This window comes from Notolepis coatsorum (genome assembly GCF_963971535.1).
Source record: "Notolepis coatsorum genome assembly, chromosome: 6".
Classification (NCBI taxonomy): Eukaryota; Metazoa; Chordata; class Actinopteri; order Aulopiformes; family Paralepididae; genus Notolepis; species Notolepis coatsorum.
In genome coordinates this window covers 163,462,525-163,484,887 of record NC_140170.1, presented here as the reverse complement: position 1 = coordinate 163,484,887, position 22,363 = coordinate 163,462,525, and the positions used below count along the sequence as shown (strand labels likewise).

The 22,363-nt window shown below is 43.3% G+C and overlaps 1 protein-coding gene across 1 annotated transcript in view; it reads left to right on the top strand.

Moving 5' to 3' along the window:
* Positions 1 to 22,363, top strand: part of adamts9 (ADAM metallopeptidase with thrombospondin type 1 motif, 9) — a 110,068-nt gene that overhangs the window by 13,013 nt on the left and 74,692 nt on the right. The window contains 10 exon segments of the mRNA XM_084315798.1: positions 9,144 to 9,227; positions 9,397 to 9,515; positions 10,641 to 10,681; positions 11,283 to 11,388; positions 16,233 to 16,379; positions 16,874 to 17,015; positions 17,437 to 17,541; positions 20,056 to 20,123; positions 20,125 to 20,194; positions 20,196 to 20,200. Coding sequence (XP_084171924.1) covers positions 9,144 to 9,227; positions 9,397 to 9,515; positions 10,641 to 10,681; positions 11,283 to 11,388; positions 16,233 to 16,379; positions 16,874 to 17,015; positions 17,437 to 17,541; positions 20,056 to 20,123; positions 20,125 to 20,194; positions 20,196 to 20,200 — 887 coding nt within the window.

Below are 22,363 nucleotides of genomic sequence, written 5' to 3'. Positions count from 1 at the left end.
AAGCAAGTATTCATGTCAATGAAAGTGTCACTGTCATCAAAATGAAAAGTCCTGACACCATTGTTTATGAACAAGATAGTCAAATGGCTTTGCTATGTTTTCGTTATGACAGTTCACTCTGTAAGTGTTTTCCAATGCAAAAAAAGTCAGATCTTGGTGACACTTTCTGAAAATGCTCAAGACAGCACTATACACTATTTGCACAGCCATTTGAAATCTACAGTTACACATTGCTGTATTTAGTGAGGTAAATGAGTACAAGACACATATGTTTCACATTTTTACTGCATATGCTCTTTGCAATTTTTATTTGTTCACAGCATTGTGCAAAAGAAAAATACAAACTAATTTACAACAAACATAAGAAACACCCTTTGGCCTTTGGGTAGAGCTGCGCACAACTGTAAACAATATTGCAGTACATATTGGAACTGAATTGGAACATACAACATACACAGTACTGTAAATCATTCATTCACATCCAGACGTTCCTGTCTGTCTGGCTATTGGATTCAGGAAAGGGGAGTAGGGAGGGAGATATTCCACCAGCATCCTTTCATGTGCTGCAAACCACTGTGTGACCAGAATTGCGTGGTGAAAACGCACATTATCCCATACAACAACGTACTTGGTCAGATGGTCGCCATTTAGACCCCTCTCATTCTCAGGGATTATGTCCCTGTAAAGAGTCTAAAAAAGTCAGCAGATGTTGTGTGTTGTATGCACCAATGCGGGGCATATCAAATCAAATCAAATCAAATTTATTTACAGTATAAGGCCCAACAACACACGTTAATGTCCCCATGGGCTGTACATGTCTTCTTTAAACAAGTCAAGAAGAAAACATAACAATAAGTCAAGAACAGAAGAACACCATAAGGTCCAACAAATTTAAAATACCGTAAATGCAAATACTGTAAATGAAAGAATGCAAGCACTCCCAGACATACCCCACGCGAAGGTAAGGAAAAACTCACTAAAACCTAACAATAGGGAAAAATGCTCCACATATGGGTGAGGACGCCGTTTTCTGAGATGGCTGCACACATTGTAATATTCCCTCCTCGTTGGCCTGCGACATCAGTGGTTGCTCTCTGTCCAATGCGATTCCTTCCACGCCTTCTACCTTTTGCCAGATTGAAACCCGCCTCATCAACATATGAATGTGTGCAGCGATTCCCTGGCATCCAGCTCCATTCAGGGGAAAAATTATAAAGAAATGTATAAAATTTGCTTTACAGATTTTGACAACTAGTTCAACATATTTGTATGTAATGACTTAAGCAATGAAATGAGGACTATTAGTTTTATAGGGAATGACTATTCAGCAGTCATAAGTATAGTTCATTTTGACTGACATGACCTAAGCAAATGATAATGTTATAAAACAGCAGAGAATTGTATGAAAGCAATTGATGCATGTCCAAAAGCATTTGCAATTTGTTCGGAGGAATGAGAAACTGCTACTATGATGTGCACAAATTACAAAATGTTGTGGAGGTTGAACTAACAGTTATGAGAACTTTAATTCTGATCAGAGAAATGCACCAAAGCAATTGAGAAAAACTGTAACACATTCGTGGCCAACCACGTATATATACGTGTTTCGGATCCAACGCTTGAGGGCCAACCACGTATATATACGTGTTAAGGTTGTTTTGGTTTTTATTCCATTGTAATATCCTACTCAACGTCACCGAGCGGCACTGCAGATTTACCCTACTCTTGGGATTCGGAAAAGTGCATTACCGGCCAGATCCTCATAGGGGCGCTGTCTCGATAATGCAGTGTTCCCTGTTACTGACCGGTGTTTTTTTATCCTGAGTGAACGTTTTTGTTAGCCTGAAGCTATGCCTGTAGCATGTAGCCTGGAATACTTTTTGGGACGCTGAATTCAGTATGCAGTAAATCAAATCAAATCAAATCAAATTTATTTATAGGGCCCGACAACACACGTTAATGTCCCCATGGGCCGTACAGATCTTCTTTAAACAAGTCAAGAAGAAAACATAACAATAAGTCAAGAACAGAACAACATAAGGTGCAAACATTTTTAGATGGATGCAAATAAATGAAAGAATGCAAGCACTCCCAGACATACCCCACACGAAGGTAAGGAAAAACTCACTAAAACCTAACAATAGGGAAAAAAGCTCCACAGGCAGTGTGGAGGAGAGAAACCTTAGAAGGGCCATTCAAGGGGGGATCTCCCTTCTTAGATGTTGGTGATAGTAGTGTTGCAGACGGACAGTTGGTAAGCATGCACTCATGTGTGTAGTGGAACACAGATGAGTGCATGCAATAGCAACTGTACATTTTGAAAAATTAAAGATAAGAGCTAATAGCGATAGCAACTGAACATTTTGAAAGATTAAAGATAGAGCTGATAGCAATCTATTTGAGGCACAGGGGCGGCGCAAAGAGGGTCACGTTCTCCCCGTCTTAGTCAAGGGACATTTAACACTCCGGTCGTTGCTCAGGGACAGCCGGAGACAGGGAGATAGGGGCGGCGCAGAGAGGGTCACGAACTCCCCGACATCATCGCGGGACATCCGGCACTCCGGTCACCACTACGAGACCTCCGGAGACAGGGGGGCACGCAGAGGGGGTCGCAACCTCCCGGCCTTCGTCACGGGACGTCCAACACTCCGGTCAACACTCCAGGACAGCAAGTCATAGGGAGACAGGGAGACGGGACAGGCGTTAGACAGCTCATGAGATTGTAGTAGGTGGACATAGCAATAGATACAAGTGGTAGGCATATATGTGAATGGAGTAGATATATGAAGTAGGCGTATTATGTGAATAGAAATGGAAGTACTTAACCCAGCAATGAAACCGCATTGACTGTTAATCTGTTAACAGTCTGTTAATACTGTTAATCAGTTGACAGGACCACGGACATACGGCGGTGAATAACTGATCCAAGGCCTCGGAGGTGCATGTAGAGCAGTCACTACAATCTTGGCCAAGACCCCGAGGCATCCATCACCTTAGTCAGCGCCAGGAGACGGGCACTCAGAGGGAAGAGGGGGGGGAAGAGTTAGAGAGTTCCCATGTTTGTGGTGCTGCAAAGGAGCAGACATGTAGTACCCTGTAGTGCCATGTAGTACCATGTAGTACCCCGTAGTGCCATGTAGTACCCTATAGTACCCTGTAGTGCCATGTAGTACCCTGTAGTACCCTGTAGTACCCTGTAGTGCCATGTAGTACCCTATAGTACCCTGTAGTGCCATGTAGTGCCATGTAGTACCCTGTAGTACCCTGTAGTACCCTGTAGTGTCATGTAGTACCCTGTAGTGCCCTGTGGTACCCTGTAGTTCCACGTAGAGCCATGTAGAGCCATGTTGTGCCATGTAGTGCCATGTAGTACCATGTAGTACCATGTAGTACCCTGTACCCTAACTAAACTACCCTGTAGTAAACTACCCAGTGGTACCATGTAGTACCCTGTACCATAACTAAACTACACAGATTAATCTAAAGGTCACGTGAATAAAGGAATATAGCATCAGCCAATGGACATATCGATCTACCAGATGGCGATCGATAACTGGGAAATCCTTTTTGGGATCCAACCGGCCCACGGTAAGAGCTTTTTCACGTAAATTACATGCTGATCAGGCCTTGCTTTGATAGCCAACCAGCCGATCAGCGTATGAGGCTAATGAGGCTAATGGCGTTATTGGTAATCAATAATCAGAAACGACGTCCCCCGCCCCGCCCCCTTTCATGCATTCATGGTGGCCCATGATACCGATAATATGCATTTTGAGTTTTAGCTCTAGCTTGTGTAGAGCCGAAACGCCATTCGATTTAACGTTATTAGCTTAGCGCCCTGTATCTCGCCTTCCAGGAAATACCCCAGAACATTGCGGTATAACGTTCATATTCACGACGCTATAAAATGGGAACGTATTGATGAAAAAAAAATTTATTGAAGGGACGGTTTATAGTGTCAATTGACAATGACAATGGACAGATAGCAATAATATAAAGTATAGATTTAGCTCTACAAACAGCCTCACGCACAATGAAAGGTTGTTATGATAAGCTGGCCTTATAGAGTGAGATTAGACGGATCCCAGTGGCAGCGAAATTGTTAACACATTGACTGCCAGCTATTGGCCTCATCCTGTTCTAGCTAGGCCACGCTTTAAAAGATAGGAGTGCGTCACCTTGTTTGTAGAGCTATATCTATATTCTATATTATAGCTATGGATACAATACTATGGTCATTTGACAGTAACTATCTTCTGTCCAAGATGCAAATATTCTTTTTCATGAATACGTTCGTGCGTTATCCCGTGGTGAATATAAGTATATTTTCGGAAAGATCCGGGCTAATTCCTGGGAGGCTGACTTATAGGGCGCAACGTGAATTCTACTAAAAGCATTGGCGTTTCATCCCTGGACACGCTACTATTTCCAAATCAAATGTATATAATAGGTATTATGTTTCATCATGAATGCATGAAAGGGGGGGGGGGGGGGGGGTCATTTCTGATGCTTTGATTGCCAGTAACGGCATTTGTTGTGAACACTACACAAGCTGATCAGCTGGATCGGAATGAAAACATTGCAGGATCAAGCTGGAATTGACATCAGATGTTCCTTACCTTAGATCTGACTTATTCCAAAAAGAATATTCCAATTGTTTGATTGCCATCTGGTCCATCTGATGTCCATCTGGTCCACGACATAATCCAGCACAACACATGCATCGGGGGCATTTGATGCACTTCAATGCGACTTCAATGTGAACCTCTAGGCTTCCCTATACTAAAAAACTGCGCCCGGAGCGGTTTAATCGTACCACACGATCTGGAACAGGGTTTACTGCACTCTCGATACTGCCACCTGGGAGGATCTGGCCGGTACTGCACCCTCGGCATCCCAGTATGCCTTTTAACGGCAACATACAGGTCCGTGACATTGAATAGAATATTAAAATCGGAAAAAAAGTTAAACGGACCAAATAACGTATATATACACGTGGTTGGCATTCAACGGTTGTCGGCCAAACACGTATATAAACGTTGTTGGCGGGGAATGATTAAAGTAGAATAATTTACTAACAAAAACATACAAAACAACGCAAACCAAACCATCCTGAGCCATTTTGATGTATGTATGTATGTATGTATGTATGTATGTATGTATGTATGTATGTATGTATGTATGTATGTATGTATGTATGTATGTATGTATGTATGTATGTATGTATGTATGTGTATGTATGTATGTATGTATGTATGTATGTATGTATGTATGTATGTATGTATGTATGTATGTATGATGTATGTATGTATGTGTCTGATCAGCCTGTGGTGGGCCAACCTCGGCAGAGGGTGTATTGTGATAAATGGCCGAAACACCCAATGAGGTCGGGGAACACAACTGAAGATGTGTCGTACTGGTGATCATCACGTGATCATTGCCAAATTCCACCCCACTCCAACCTCATTCAATTGTTGTGCTGAATATTTAGGGATCTTTAACAACTAGTCCTATTAAGAATCCTATGTATGTATGCATGTATGTATGTATGTATGTATGTATGTATGTATGTATGTATGTATGTATGTATGTATGTATGTATGTATGTATGTATGTATGTATGTATGTATGTATGTATGTAATGTGTGTATGTTTGTATGTATGTATGTACTGTATGTACAGTATGTATGTATCTGTTTGTATGTACTGTATGTAGAGTATTATTATATATGTATGTGTGTCTGTATGTATGTATGTATGTATGTATGTATGTATGTATGTATGTATGTATGTATGTATGTATGTATGTATGTATTTATGTATGTATGTATGTATGTATGTATGTATGTGTGTTTGTATGTGTATGTACTGTATGTACAGTATGCATGTACTGTATATATGTTTGTATGTATGTATGTATGTATGTACAGTATGTATGTGTATTTGTATGTATGTACAGTATGTACTGTATATATATTTGTATGTATGTACAGTATGTATGTGTGTTTGTATGTATGTACAATATGTATTGTATATATGTTTGTATGTATGTACAGTATGTATGTATGTGTGTTTGTATGTATGTACAGTATGTATGTACAGTATGTATGTATGTGTGTTTGTATGCATGTACAGTATGTACTGTATGTATGTACAGTATGTATGTACAGTATGTATGTACAGTATGTGTGTTTGTGCCCACGTGAGTGCTCCTCCTCCAGCCGCCCCCGGTCTTTTGAGGGGAGCTGTGGGAGGGTAAAGGGCAGCCCGGGGCAGCTCAGGGCAGGGGTAAACACCGCGTTCAAACGGCCAAGGGAGGGAGGGGGGGGGGCGGGTGGGACGGTCAGCTTGAGGCAGAGCCCGTCTGACAGCTTTGATGAATGGGAAAAAATAAGCTCAGGTATGTCACATAGACGGCATACTCCTGAGCCACATCAAATACTAGCTTCAGCAGGCGTCGGGGGCCGAGAGCCCAGGGGGGAGCCTGGACTGACCTATATTCTCCTCCTGGCAGAGCCTGCCTCCTCCACGGGGGCCCAGGCCATTATCAGCTTCTCACTCCAATCAGCCAAATCCCCCATTCTCTCCTGAACACCTCAGGTTCGCAGTAGAACGTCTTGCCATCTTAACAAGTGATTTAACCTCATATTGAGACCTTGTCTGTCGTTTGTTTGAACGTATTACATTTTGGCCTCGAAAGTACATAGATTGAGTATGACTTGTAGATGTAAAATAAAGTTTTTCCAATTCACATAACCCGTTGTAACTCAAAATACTGACACAAATTACTAATGTGAAGAGACCATTTACAGCATCAACATTGGTAAAAACTATTATTTTATAAATAATAAAACTATTATTATTTTGAAAACATCTCTCCAGTCCCATGGTTGCGGGGTGACCTGTTTGTTCACATTTTAATTACATATTACACCTTTAACACTTTCAGTGCCCAGCAGGGGGCGCACATTTAGTGCTTGAATGCCCACCATCCACTTCAATGTTAGCATTAATATCGCCTAATCTATGTTTTAAATCTAATGTGTCTAATCTGCCCGTCGCTTATCAATGACTCGTTTCCAGTCAACATTGTCAAAGCGGATTGTTTTTTTATCGGTTCATTTCCGTTTTATAGCATTTGAAAAGCCCTCGTTTTCAAGGGGAAAAAAAAGATTCCATGATAATCGCCCTGTACTGTAATATTCTAGAACGTCGTAATTTTTCTGCCTATTTATGAATCGTTTTCAAATAAACGCTAGATTATCGATAGATAGTATATGTGTACGTGTGCACGCTGGTGCCGCGAGCTGAAATCGATTCTCTCAGTTCCTGATCGCTCTTACAGTCAAACAGCCATATCACATGGGAAAAGCTTATATCTCCGTGAAAACAGGTCTGATTATCCTAAGACTGGTAAAATAGATTCCTTACCTGAGATCAGATGGTATCCAAATGGATTATTCCAATTCCTGATCGCCATTCCAAAAATCGATCCTTTTATTGATCCAACGCGTATACTGTAAAACACATATTACACGCTGTGCTGAGGGTCCAGAATTAATCTGATCGGCTCCGGTTACATGCGTGAGAAGTAAAATGTGGATTCCGGAGTTTTTTTTTCTCATCCATTTTCATTGAGTCCAATCCAAAAGGGTGCATTACCATCTGGGAGACGATAGGGGGCACTCTTTCACATCTGAGCGCCTGGCAGGGCAGGTTTACCAACGGTAGACTTGGTTGATGAAATATGATAATTCAGATCGCTAATAAAAAAAATAAAACTAGTTATCTCGTGATGGGCATTCAAAGTGTTAAAGGCCCAAATGCTAACTCCACCACCAAAAACAAATAGGAATGGATACATGTTTTCATTCTCTATTTCATCTATTCCAGAAAACGTGTCACGCTTTATTGTATTTTTCTGTGTTCTGTGCCTGTAAAAGGTGTATTTACATTGGTAATGTTTGTAAACATTGGGGTAAAGTAGACCTATATTCTGCTGTTAATAAAGTTCGGCAATGCCTATTTATAATCTACAGATCAAACGCTTCAAGAATGTATGTGAACATACCCCAATATTGCATGGTCAAAACAATGGATTGGAGCTTTAAAGTCTTATTCTAATGAAAGGAAAGTGGGGGAAACATCTGCCAGTGGGCTTAGATCATTCAATTGAAATACATCATAAAGAAACAAACTTCTTGACACAAGCTGAATTTGGTTGAAACAAGTGCAATTATTTGCAGATGGTTACACTCGTTTTTAATGCAAAATGAAAGTTCTTGACAAGATGAAGAGTTTTCCAGGAGTTCTCACTAGATAAACGCTGCCACGTTTAGATCCGCTGGCTCCCCTCCTGGTCTCTCCAACCAGACTGGTAACTGTTAAATGATCTGATCATTGGACATTTTGATGTTGATACTAGTAACATGTTATTCAAACTCACACATGTTATTTATAACACACATGTTATGCAGGCTCACATGTTATTAATAACTCACATGTTATTCAGACTCACATGTTATGCAGGCTCACATGTTATTTATAACACACATGTTATGCAGGCTCACATGTTATTAATAACTCACATGTTATTCAAACTCCATATGTTATTAATAACACATGTTATTCAAACTCATATGTTATTACTAGGGATGCTCGATATTGGCTTTTTTACCGATACCGATATACCGATATTGTCCAACTCTTAATTTCCGATACCGATATCAACCGATACCGATATATGCAGGGTTTCCCCCCCCAAAAAACGGAATCATTTCAGGTAATTAACATTACATATCTCTTGTCGTGGAATTAACACAACATTATGCATACTTTTGACAATAAAATCAGAATCTGTTCTTACTTGCTTGCCTGGGTAAATAAAGGTTAAATAAATGTAAAAAAAAAATAAAGATTTTTTTTAAAAACCGATACCGATATTTTCCGATATCACATTTGAATGCCAATATCGGCTGATAATATCGGTAGGCCGATAATATCGGACATCCCTAGTTATTACTAACTCAAATGTTATTCAAACTCATGTTATTCATACTCACATGTTATTCAAACACATGTTATTCAGGCTCACATGTTACTCGCTGTGTGAAGTAATGCTTGTGTCTGTGTGCTTGTTGCAGGTGTCGTCGATCTACAAGGACCCCAGCATTGGCAACCTCATTAACGTTGTGATCGTGAAGTTAGTCATAATAAACAATGAGCTGGTAAGATTACTGCACTGACTTTAATGTCCAGTGATCCCAACGCAGAGTGAAGATACAACTTACTTATTCATTCTCTCTCTTTCTCGCTCTCTTTCTCACTCTCTCTCTCTCCACCCCTCTCTCTCTCTCTCTCTCTCTCTCTCCCCCCCCCCCCCCCCCCCCCCCCCAGGATGGTCCAGTCATTTCCTTCAATGCACAAACCACTTTAAAGAACTTCTGTATTTGGCAGCAGAGTCAGAACACAGAGACCCACCACTCCCACCACGACACGGCCATCCTCATCACCAGGTACAGTACCGCACCCCGACCACAACCCTAACCATACCAGCTTGGCCCTAACCACACCAGCTTGGCCTTAACCACACCAGCTTGGTCCTAACCACACCAGCTTGGCCCTAACCACACCAGCTTGGCCTTAACCACACCAGCTTGGCCCTAACCACACCAGCTTGGCCCTAACCACACCAGCTTGGCCCTAACCACACCAGCTTGGTCCTAACCACACCAGCTTGGCCCTAACCACACCAGCTTGGCCCTAACCACACCAGCTTGGTCCTAACCACACCAGCTTGGCCCTAACCACACCAGCTTGGCCTTAACCACACCTAACCACACCAGCTTGGTCCTAACCACACCAGCTTGGCCCTAACCACACCAGCTTGGTCCTAACCACACCAGCTTGGCTCTAACCACACCAGCTTGGCCCTAACCACACCAGCTTGGCCCTAACCACACCAGCTTGGCCTTAACCACACCAGCTTGGCCTTAACCACACCAGCTCTGCCCTAACCACACTTAACCACACCAGCTTGGCCCTAACCACACCAGCTTGGCCCTAACCATACCAGCTTGGCCCTAACCATACTCTCTCACCACAAAGGGGTTTAAAAATGATGTATTTGATGTACAGTAGACAGGTAGGATATGGTGAGTTTCCTAATGTAGCTAACAGAATTATTCTGACTGGACCACCCCTTGTTTGATGAGACCACGTTACCTATCCCAAGCTCCACCCTCTTTTCTTGACCCTCCAATCACAACTGCTGCTTTCCTCGGTCGAGCTTGGGATAGGTCAGTTGTGTAATATAAGTTCTTTCTCTTGGGTCTGTCTTGCCCTCCGCTCAGCAAGTTGACCACGTTGGTGGAATATAAATAAACAAATGGCTCCACTCAGAGGCCAGAGCACATGCCCATTGGGTGAAAGGGTCAACATTCTAGCTTGATAGACCGACACCTGGACTGTGGTTTTATGGCCGGGAGGTCTAGCTTGGTAGCCAAACCGAAAAAAAACATCTAAAATATAGTCTATGGTTTTGCATTTATTTAGGATTTTACCAAGACAATCTTAGCCCATGAGTACTCTGTGTTGGAACAGGGAAGCTGAACTATATGTCTTCATCACTGTCCTCACAGGCAGGACATATGCAGAGCACGGGACAAGTGTGACACTTTAGGTAAGTGGATATTCACTATTGGGGGCGACAGTGGCTCAGGAGGTAGAGCGGTCGTCCGGTAGTCGGAAGGTTGGCCCTGGTTCGATTCCCGCTCCTCGCGGGCAGCGCGTGGAAGTGTCCTTGAGCAAGACCTTGCATGGTCGCCTCCGCCGTCGGTGTGTGAATGTGTGAGTGAATGGGTGAATGTGAGGAACAAAGATTGTAAAGCGCTTTGGATAAAAGCAGCTATATAAATGCACCATTTACAGTCTAGAAGCCTAGGCCTACTGCCATAGATATTTTTATTTTAATTTTTTTGTTTACTCAGTTTATTTGATCAATCAACAGTAAAAATGAAAAAACTCTAAATATGCCAACATTAGCAGGGTTGCTAGTTTTCAGTTGTAGTCCCTGGGCTAGATGCCAGAAAAGAAACAGAAAAATAGAAGGACATTAAAGCTAATATAAAAACTATTTAAAATGTATATGATGACGACAACAATGATGAAAGATTACATTGATGGTGGCAACGATGGCAATGCCTGACAATGACAATGGCAATTATGATTATGATTATGATACAATATCATGGCCACTAAAGTGATTCCCCTTTGCTCTCCAGGGCTTGCAGAGCTCGGAACAGTATGCGACCCGTACAGGAGCTGCAGCATTAGCGAGGACAATGGACTCAGCACAGCGTTCACCATCGCCCATGAACTTGGTCATGTGTGAGTACCACATGTTTGCATTGATTACGTGTCTGTTAATCCCCTGCAATGGCGCAAGTCTTTTCAGTCAGAGGAGAGGACTGGAAAGCATTCCATTCCATACATTACATTGTAAAAAGCTATTGAATTGGCAAGACAACGGCTCTTCAGAAGACTTCTATCTTCTTCCTTTACCTGAGGGTGAAATCAGTTTTACTCCGTTGCCCTTCAGAAGTGGAAGAAGTCATTTCGAGGGGGAAAACCTGCTAAAGGGATGAACCAGAATACTTTGTCCAGTGTTGGTGGCCACTGGCCTAGTAAAGTCTGGATTGTCCAAAGTCCTCAGTCAGTCCGTGTCAGGGCTAGTCCGCTACGTTGGAGACTGTTACGGACTTTTAGCTGCCCTCATATCTCTTAACAAATGCTCTTTCTAACCGCCACACAAAAGGTGGGATTGTTGAATTCCATCTTTATCCGCATCAAGCGGCGACACCCTGTTGCCGGGAGACTGCTTAGCCACGGAGCTTGGTGCTATACGGTACCTGTCGGGTGAGGTGCAGAGTAGCACGGTGTTATATTACATCCTCATGGGGCGACAGTGGCTCGGGAGGTAGAGCAGTCGTCTGGTAATCCGGAGGTTCCCGGTTTGATTCCCGCTCCTCCCAGGCAGCGTGTCGAAGTGTCCTTGAGCAAGACACTTAACCCCTAACTGCTCCCGATGAGCAGGTTGGCACCCTGCATGGTCGCCTCCATCGTCGGTGTGTGAATGTGTGAGTGAATGGGTAAAATGTGAGGAACAAATTGTAAAGCGCTTTGGATAAAAGAGATATATATAAATGCACCATTTACCATTTACCTGTCCGGTGTGTCTGTGGCCCTGTTTCCTGTTGCATTCATCCTGCTCATGTTTACCGTAATCATTTATTCTGTTATACCACAGTATTAAAGGAACACGCCAACTTTTTGGGAAATTAGCTTATTTGCCATCTACCCTGGAGTTAGACAAGCAGATACTGTACATACCCTTTTCTTCTCTGTGCATGCATTAGGCATGGGGACCAGCTGCACCGTTAGCGTCATTCACTGGAAGTAGGTGTGCCAGTGTAGCCTAGGTTTCATCACAAGAATTTTTCAATTATTTCATCGCCATCTGGTAGATCATATGTCCATTTGGCACACGCCACAACCCTATACAGCATAATGAATCCGGCGTCCCAAAAAGTATTCCATGCGATAGGGTGAAGCCCTCGCTTCAGGCTAACAGAAAAGTCCGCCCGGAGTGTTGTCAGTCTGACACCCGGTCTGCAACAGGGGTTACTGCATTCTCGAGACAGCGCCACTACCAGGATATGGCCGGTACTGCACCTTCGGAGTCCCAATATGCCTTTTCCAGGCAAAATACAGGTCTGTGACATTGAATAGGATATTAAAATTGAAAAAAAGGAAAAACTACCTTCGAGAATCTTCGTTTCCGGCACTCAACCGCTGGGCCACAGAAACGAGAATTCTCATGAACGGCACCCAAAGGGTTAAGCCTAATGCATGCACAGAGAAGAAAAGGGTATGTATCTGCTTGTTTTAATTCCAGGGTAGGTGGAAAATAAGCAAATTTCCCCAAAAGTTGGCATGTTTCTTTAACGTGTCTCTCTCCACAGTTCCATGTCACGGTGACCAATCGCGGCCACTCTTATTGTCTGGGACCAAATACGGCCACGCCCCACTCCCAGCAAAAAGTGGGAATCTCTAGAATGGGTTTGGGGCGTCGCTGTATACGGAAGTAGCTCTCAAGGTGACGATTAGACAACACTTTTTTGTTGTCAGTAGATGGCAGCATTGGTTTAAAATTAAAGGCTGAAAATGTTGAGAACTACAACACTGCATTTCCCAAGAGCGTTAGCACAGGTCGCAGGTCACTGGGATGTGTCTATATTCTCCGACGTGATCCGAACAGCGTTAAACGATACTGCGACCTCGGTATAGCGACCGAGAATGGCCAACTAATTATCTTAAAGGGGAACTATTTTACTATTTCTTTCACTATTTGGGCACTTTTACACAATTCCTGTGGGTTTATGGAACACCTCTGTAATTATTTTTTTTTTATTCATTGTTTTGTATTTCTAATCAAGTACTCAAAAACAGCATTTTTCTACCTCAAGATCTTAAGCCGTTTTGAGCCTGGGCTCCAACCACAGTGGGAACTGTGTGGAAACTCAGCTGATTATCATGCAGCGGTGTCTCTCTGACATCACAAATCAGCACATTTTCAGATGACTCAGTTCAGTGAGGGTGAATATTGTGAGAGGAGAATTGGAAGAATGCGCCAATATGAGAATTAGAGACATACCGTAATTCCTCTAATAGTAACCGGTATTCAATTAAAAACCGGGTCTCTATTAATGACCGGGTGGGCTGTTGAGCTAAGCAATTATAAGCCGGCCTCCTAATACAAGCCGGGTTTCATGTATATTAGAGGAATTACGGTATTTCCCTCAACGGAGTTTCACTTTCGTATATGGAACACGGGTCGCGCGCAGAGAGTAAGCCTACCTCAGAATTGTATAAAACGAAGTTATTATTATTATTATACCAGTATTGTGATTGCACTATTTTACTTTATTTAAGTTTTTTTGACCACCTGTAATTGCACTGTTTACTACCGTATTTCATACAGTACTTGGTTTCAATAAATGAACCCAGTACATTTTACTGGGTTCAAACTGACACAAAATGTTGATTTATTCATTATGATCCGTTTGAAAATTAGAAATATAGGCCTCTCTCTTATACATGCCTCCTCCTAATACAAGCCTGGTATCCGCTGCAGTTGAAACAAATACAAGCCGGGGTTACTATTAGAGGAATTACGGTAGATCATATTAATATAAGTCCACATAGCTAGGAAACAATGCTAAACACTGAAAAAGGCCATTTATAAGATAGTTCCCCTTTAACAAAAGTGCGCTGGTAGCGTTACATATGTTGTCTAAAGGGGGACATATGGTACAATTTAAGATTCTAATGATAATCGGCATATAAAGGACAAGATAAAGCATCGTTAATTTGTAAGAAACCTCAATGAAAACGGCGCAGGGTGCTATTGTTATGAAAATGTGATAGAATCCTATAAAAATGTGGACGCATTTGGCCTACGTTCCGTTAGTCATATAGTGCTGAAGACCTGTAGTGTTACTTTCACATGCAGACTTGAGTGGGTTTCCCAAAGCCAATAAAGCAGCGACCACATCAGTGTCTGGGCAAAATAAAGAAAAGAAAAACACATTAAAACACAAATGAAACACTTTTTTCCCCCAGTAGATAGTTCAAGTCTAGTTTGGTTGGAGAGACAACCGCAAATTGAACATTTAAATGAACAATGTTATGCCACTCATTACGCCTTGCTAACTAACGCTTAAGGTTTATATTGGTTCATGAGTGCTACTACAGGGCTGTGCATCTGTGCCACATGAACGATGACCAATATTGAGTTATTTACATCTTGCATCCATTTAGATTTCATTGTTAAAGGTCCCCCCGTATCGTGGGAAATTGATTCTTACTGTACCCAGTCTTGATAGGGATTTGGTAGTCTGAAATGTTTAGGCATTGGGGAAGAGTACTGTACAAAGTACTTTCTTCAAGTTCAAGTTTTGTTTTATTTGTCACATAACAATAAGGTACATGTACATTATAGTGAAATGCTTGGTTCTGTATTGAGATTGTGCTTCATACAGTAAAACAGTAAAGACCAAACACGATACAAAATATACAATATAAAATACTAAAATGTACAAAATACAAAAAAACTAAATGCAAAAATGAGGTAGAAGTGGTAGTGCAAATGTGTAAGAATAAATAGATAAAATACGGTGTGATGTTTAAAGTGTTTAAAGTGAATGTTAAGGTGAATGTTTTCTTACATGCAAAGTACTGTCCTTTCATACCAAGGATGTAAGTAACGGATTCGCTTTAAAGGTAGAATCTGCGATGCCATCAAACAGCTACCTCTAGGCAAAAGAGCCCCTCTTGGTATTGCACTTTGTTTACATTCTTTGTCTTGGTCTAACGTGTGGGTTGGAGTTTGGTAATTTATTATACTGTGACTTTCTCCAGACCTCTCTGGGCCTGAGGTGTGCCCAGCCACCAGCGATAACAAGCCCTCCTCTCCCCCCACTCAACTCCAACCCACATGTCAGACAAAAACAAGAATGTAAACAAAAGGCAGTACCAAGTAGGACTCTTACCTCTTGTCTAGAGGTTTGATGACATTACAGAGTCTACCTTTAATTGATCAATTAGCTCTACCTAATCTACTGCCCAGTTTTACTCCATGGGTGTTTTGGTAATCAGACAGAGAAGGAAATAATACATTTAAAATGCATTGCATGCTATGCATTTCTTTTTAAAATATACAAAAGATGGGGCCTTTAATAACTCATGAAGAGAAACCTCGTGTTACCTCATGTAGTAGGAAAAAAAGTAGTCGAAAATAAAGTAGTAGAACGCGCTCACCTCACTTGACTTGACACTGGGTGCTGTAACCTCTGATACTATGTAAAAAAAAAAAAAGAGAAACAAGTCCAGGCACACACTCCAGTTTTTTTTTTACTATTATTATTGGCAGCCTGAAATCATGACATTTCAGTGTGAAATGTCATGATTTCAGGCTGCCAATAAATTTGGAGAAAAAAAAAAAACTGGAGTGTGTGTGTGCCTGGACTTGTTTCCCTATTTGTCCTGTATCTACTGTACAATTATGTACCCAATACATGCCAATGGTTCTGAGCCTGAGGGGAGGGTGGTAAACAGGGTGTCTTGGGGGGTGTGAGGGGCATCTAAACATACTGTGTGTTCCTCTCTGCCAGGTTCAACATGCCCCATGACGACAGTAACAAGTGCAAGGAGGACGGGGTGAAGAACCAGCAGCACGTCATGGCTCCCACCCTCAACTACAACACAAACCCCTGGATGTGGTCCAAGTGTAGCAGGAAGTACATCACAGAGTTCCTTGAGTATGTCACCCCACTTTCCGCTCTACACACGCACAGGCACAGGATTGGTACATTCATGTTGTTGTTGTCGTCGTGTCGTCGCACCCTCGTGAAGACGGGGTTGAAAGATATTATTATGAAATATGGTATCTGTGAGTATTTAGGTGCCAAGACTTTAATTGATTGGTGCGGCTGGGTAGCATGTAGAGGATTGAATCCAGTTGTCAATTTTTATATAATATATATATATATATATATCTGTGAGTATTTAGATGTTAGAAATTTGTATTGATTGATCGATCGATTTCTCTCTGCACATCTTTTTTCTGTCGCAGCTAACAATTGATTCAATGTAGTTTACGGGCCTCCGCTCCTTGCTAACACAGGAACGCTAGCTTGCATCTACAGTAGGGCTCCTGCGTCTCTCCAGCTGTACTGAGTGTGTTTTCTGTCTGTTTGTGTCTCTTGTTTTTCTCCTTTTTTCTTTAAGTCATTTTATTTTTATTTCTTAATAGCACAGGATATGGCGAGTGCTTACTCGACGAGCCCGCTTCTAGGCCGTACAGTCTCTCACAGCAGCTGCCCGGGCGGATATACAATGTCAATAAACAGTGTGAACTGATATTTGGGCCGGGGACACAGGTGTGCCCTTATATGGTAAGGAAACCGCGGTGTGCGAATGCAAACTGTCACAACATCTCTTTTCCCCACGTTGGTCTGTCGTGAGGGAACCCTCTTTTAGTGTCACAGCCTGTGACTGAAATGTTTAAAAATAAAACAATAAGACAGACTGAGTCAGATTCCAATCTAATGTCTCCCAGTTAAGTGTCTACAGTCCATTGTGTTGGACATCACCTCTAATTCTGTGTGTGTGTGTGTGTGTGTGTGTGTGTGTGTGTGTGTGTGTGTGTGTGTGTGTGTGTGTTTACATGTGTGTGTGTGTGTGTGTGTGTGTGTGTGTTTACATGTGTGTGTGAGTGTGTGTGTGTGTGTGTGTGTGTGTGTGTGTGTGTGTGTGTGTGTGTGTGTGTGTGTGTGTGTGTGTGTGTGTGTGTGTGTGTGTGCCTACGTCCCTCAGACCCAGTGTCGCAGGCTTTGGTGCACCAGTCCAGAAGGTGCTCAGAGGGGCTGCAGGACGCAGCACATGCCCTGGGCTGACGGGACAGAGTGTGCCCCCGGAAAGGCAAGTACCAGCGGGATGAGGGGAGGAGAGAAGGAGGCAGAGAAAGAGGGGAAGAGGAGTGTAACAGTGTTGTTAGGAAGGGTAGCATATGGAGGTGTCAGGAGAGCAGAGTAGGGGAGAAATACATTTTGGGAAATAAGGAGGAGAATATGAAGGGGTTAAAATGAGAAGATGAGGATAAGATGAAGGGGTTAAAATGAGGAGGAGAAGATGAAGGGGTTAAAATGAGGAGGAGAAGATGAGAAGATGAAGGGGTTAAAGTGAGAAGAAGAGGAGAAGATGAAGGGGTTAAAAGGAGAAGAAGAGGAGAAGATGATGGGGTTCAAATGAGAAGAAGACGAGAAAATGAAGGGGTTAAACGGAGGAGAAGAAGATGAGAAGATAAAGGGGTTAAAGTGAGAAGAAGAGGAGAAGATGAAGGGGTTAAAAGGAGAAGAAGAGGAGAAGATGATGGGGTTCAAATGAGAAGAAGACGGGAAAATGAAGGGGTTAAACGGAGGAGAAGAAGATGAGAAGATAAAGGGGTTAAAGGGAGAAGAAGGTGAGAAGATGAAGGGGTTAAAAGGAGAAGAAGAGGAGAAGATGATGGGGTTCAAATGAGAAGAAGACGAGAAAATGAAGGGGTTAAACGGAGGAGAAGAAGATGAGAAGATAAAGGGGTTAAAAGGAGAAGAAGAGGAGACGATGATGGGGTTCAAATGAGAAGAAGACGAGAAGATGAAGGGGGTTAAACGGAGGAGAAGAAGATGAGAAGATAAAGGGGTTAAAAGGAGAAGAAGGTGAGGAGGATGAATGGGGTTAAAAGGAGAAGAAGATGAGAAGATGAAGGGGTTTAAATTGGGAGGAAACGAGGAGATGTCCTCCTCGAGCCAAGAGATGGAGCTAGAGCAACCGGAGTGGAAAGCTGATCGCTGCTTGGCACGCCGCGTACGTGCTGTCAGCTCGGGTCCTGTCGCCAGCTCTTGAACCTGTGGCGTGACACCGAGACACTGTGGCGTTGTGACCTGACAGTACCTCGCTCGTTAATTTCCCCCAATAAAAACACACATCCCTCTTCGACCCTGGCAGCGTCTCCAGTGACTCACGTGTAATACATCAGCGTGTAATACATCACAGGCGTTCGGATCTCGAGGAGTTACATTCGAAATCAACAACCTTGCAGCTCCCGCTAAACAGGGACAGGGGTGACAGTGGCTCGGGAAGTAGAGCAGTCGTCTGGTAATCCGGAGGTTCCCGGTTCAATTCCGGAGTCGCGCTCCTCCCGGGCAGCGTGTCAAAGTGTCCTTGAGCGAGACACTTAACCCCTAACTGCTCCCGATGAGCAGGTTGGCACCTTGCATGGTTCCCTCCGCCGTCGGTGTGTGAATGTGTGAGGGAATGGGTCAAATGTGAGGAACAATTGTTACGCGCTTTGGATAAAAGCTGCTCTATAAATGCACCATTGAAACACGTCACGTCAGCCCAGTGGTGATTGTGTACACACGCCGCACACATCGAACCCGAGCAAGCGTGCGACGAGACACTTGTTTTCCAAACCATTGCGGAGAAGTGGATTTTTAGTTTGCTTCAGTAGGATTATGAGCCCATAAGGAGCTTAGGGGAGGTGCAGTGGAGTTGTGAATGGTGGAGATTTCCCACTCAGTGACTGCTTTAATTAGGTAGCTTTTAATTAGGACTTCTCCTGTTAAACCCTGGCTTCCCTGCCAGCGACACCGCGGGCACATTAAAGAGACGCCCGGAGACGGCACGTTCGTTCAGACCCCTGTGTGTTTACATCTTCCTCCGGTCTGGGCTAAGAGCGAGAGACCACTCCATCTTATCTGTTTGTTCAACGGGCACAGAGGCTCCTCTTTGTTATGAGTGCTGATGTATTTATTGACCATATGCAAGTCTTTTTTTTTTTGTCTTCCGTCCAGACGGATGCAGCAATTAAACCTTCTACTTTTTTTAGGGAGGGGGGGGGGTCTCTTTTTCCATTGCTTGACTGTATAATTTCTCCCAGATTAGCATCAAAGCAGGATGTGAGGACAGAGTAGACAGATGTGTTGCCAATTCCGAGGCTAAGGTTTCATGTGTTCTTCTCCTCTCTCTCTCACTCCTTCTCTCTCTCTCTCTCACTCCCTTCTCTTTCTCTCTCTCTCTCTCTCTCTTTCTCTCTCTTCTCTCTCTCTCACTCTCTCTCTCTCTCTCTTTCTCTTCCTCTCCTCTCTCTCTCTCTCTCTCTCTCTCTCTCTCTCTCTCTCTCTCTTTCACTCTCTTCTCTCTCTCTCACTCTCTCTCTCTTCTCTCTCTCTCTCTCTCTCTCTCTCTCTCTCTCTTCTCTCTCTCTCTCTCTCTCTCTCTCTCTCTCTCTCTCTCTCTCTCTCTCTCTCTCTCTCTCTCTTCTCTCTCTCTCTCTCTCTCTCTCTCTCTCTCTCTCTCTCTCTCTCTCTCTCTCTCTCTCTCTCTCTCTCTCTCTCTCTCTCTCTCTCTCCTCTCTCTCCATCCCTCGCCCTCATCTCTCCCCGCCTGCAGCACTGTAAGCACGGCCTGTGCATAGCCAAGGAGAACGACGCCACGGCGGTGGAAGGGGCGTGGGGGTGTGAGTCCGTTTGGCACCTGCTCGCGGGTGTGCGGCGGAGGCATCAAGATCGGCGTGCGCGAGTGCAACCTGACCCGTGTAAGCACTGGCCCTCTCTCTCTCTCTCTCTCTTTGTAGTCACACACACGTCCAGTGGACCTCGTCTCAGACCCGGACGCTTTAGTCAACGCACCGTAGATCAAGCGTCCGAGGAGAATTCCTTCCATAGCTGCACATCACCAAGGCTTCTGGTGGAAGATCTAATGGGATGTTTTTTTATACAGTAAACACTGGATCTTGTCTCCTTTAAAGGTCCCTTTTATCTAGAGTTTAATGGCTGGAGGAAGGAAAAGAACACAGTTTCCTGTGTTGATGTCTTTATTCTGGAGATTTGGGAGGTGGAGGGTTAGTTCACTGAGTGGCCTGGGTGGATGGATGAAGGATGGATGAGGATGGATGGATGATGGATGGATGGATGGATGGATGGATGGATGGATGGATGAATGAATGATTGAATGGATGGATGGATGGATGGATGGATGGATGGATGGATAGATGGATGGATGGATGACTGAATGATTGAATGGATAGATGGATGGATGGATAAATTAATGGGTGGATTAATGGATGGGTGGATGAATAAAGGAATGAATTAAGTGATGGATGGATGGATGGATGGATGGATGGATGGGTGGATGGATGGGTGGATGGATGGATGGATGGATGGGGATGGATGGATGGATGGATGACTGAATGATTGAATGGATGGATGGATGGATGGATGGATAAATTAATGGGTGGATTAATGGATGGGTGGATGAATAAAGGAATGAATGAAGTGATGGATGGATGGGTGGATTAATAGATGGATGGATCAGTTGATAAGGTAAGGTAATATAAGAGAAGATGAGAACATAAGATAGATATGATTAGAAGAATCCTGGGGGAAAATTGTGGCTGTTGTTTGTGGTTGTTGTTGTTGTTGTTGTTGTTGCTGCTGCTGTGTTTCAGGTACATGGATATATTGTGCTGACGTGTCCTCGTGTCTGTCCCCTGTCCCCCCCTCTCCAGGCCCAGGAACGGGGGAAGTACTGCGGGGCCGCAGGATGAAGTTCCGCTCCTGTAACTCGGAGCCCTGCTCGCTGCAGAAGAAGGACTTCCGGGAGGAGCAGTGCACCGACTTCGACGGCAAACACTTCAACATCAACGGCCTTCCTCCCAACGTGCGCTGGGTGCCCAAGTACAGCGGAAGTGAGAGTCGCTCCCCTCCCGCCGTCACATGGCTTCAGTTAGACACATTGGCACGCTGTGTTCTACATTTCTTTCAACGAGATTCTGACGTCGCTGTCGAATGAAACCACTTATCTCCAGTTTTGGTCTTTTTCATTATTTTTTTTTTTTTCCTGGTGATGAATGTTTACATGCTTCTCTATCATGTGAGCCAGGTTCATGGCCCTAGGACATATGAAACACATTGAACCCACAATGTATGGCTTTAAAAATATATGGATGTCAATCTGAAAATTAGTCTGTCCTGAATTCAAAAGTTACTCTTTGGAGATAAGTGGTTTTCATCCGACAACGACAATATTTATTTACCTATTGTGTGTTTACATGTACAATGACTGTACAGGCTTACAAGGCTCCACAGTATGACAGACACACACACGGCACAATGACAACAGACAGTGTAGTCTCAAGACCCATTCCTAGCTTGGACCCATTCATTCCTATGTGCTAAGAAGAGTTGCACGCACAGTTTCGAGCTTCTCTGTGATTATACGGTTAAGTTAATGTTATGGTTAGGTTATGGTTAGGGTTAGGGTTAGGTTACGTCATGGTTATGGTTATGGTTAGGATTAGGGGCAGTGTTACACTTAGTTGCAATGTTGCACACTCAACAATTTGTTGGAAATCCCATGAAAAGTCGGCACTGATGAGATGAGCCTGCAAAAGGACCTCACCGCAGAACAACACATCAACAATAGACAGTAGTAGACTATACTGTACGTACCACCTCCCATACCAGTAATAGGCTACATTTATTTTGTAACCTGCATCAATATTAGCACGAAGCAGTTAGCAGTTATTTAGTAGTAACCAAGATATTAAGTCTTATCAACCCATTTGACGGAAACAAGATCTTTTGGAGCATCACTAAAAATACAAATAAATCTACATTTCGTCAATTAGCTGAACGCTTTTATCCAAAGCGACTTGTCTGTACAACAGGTCAGCAGGAAGGGTACAACTGTTTCAGCT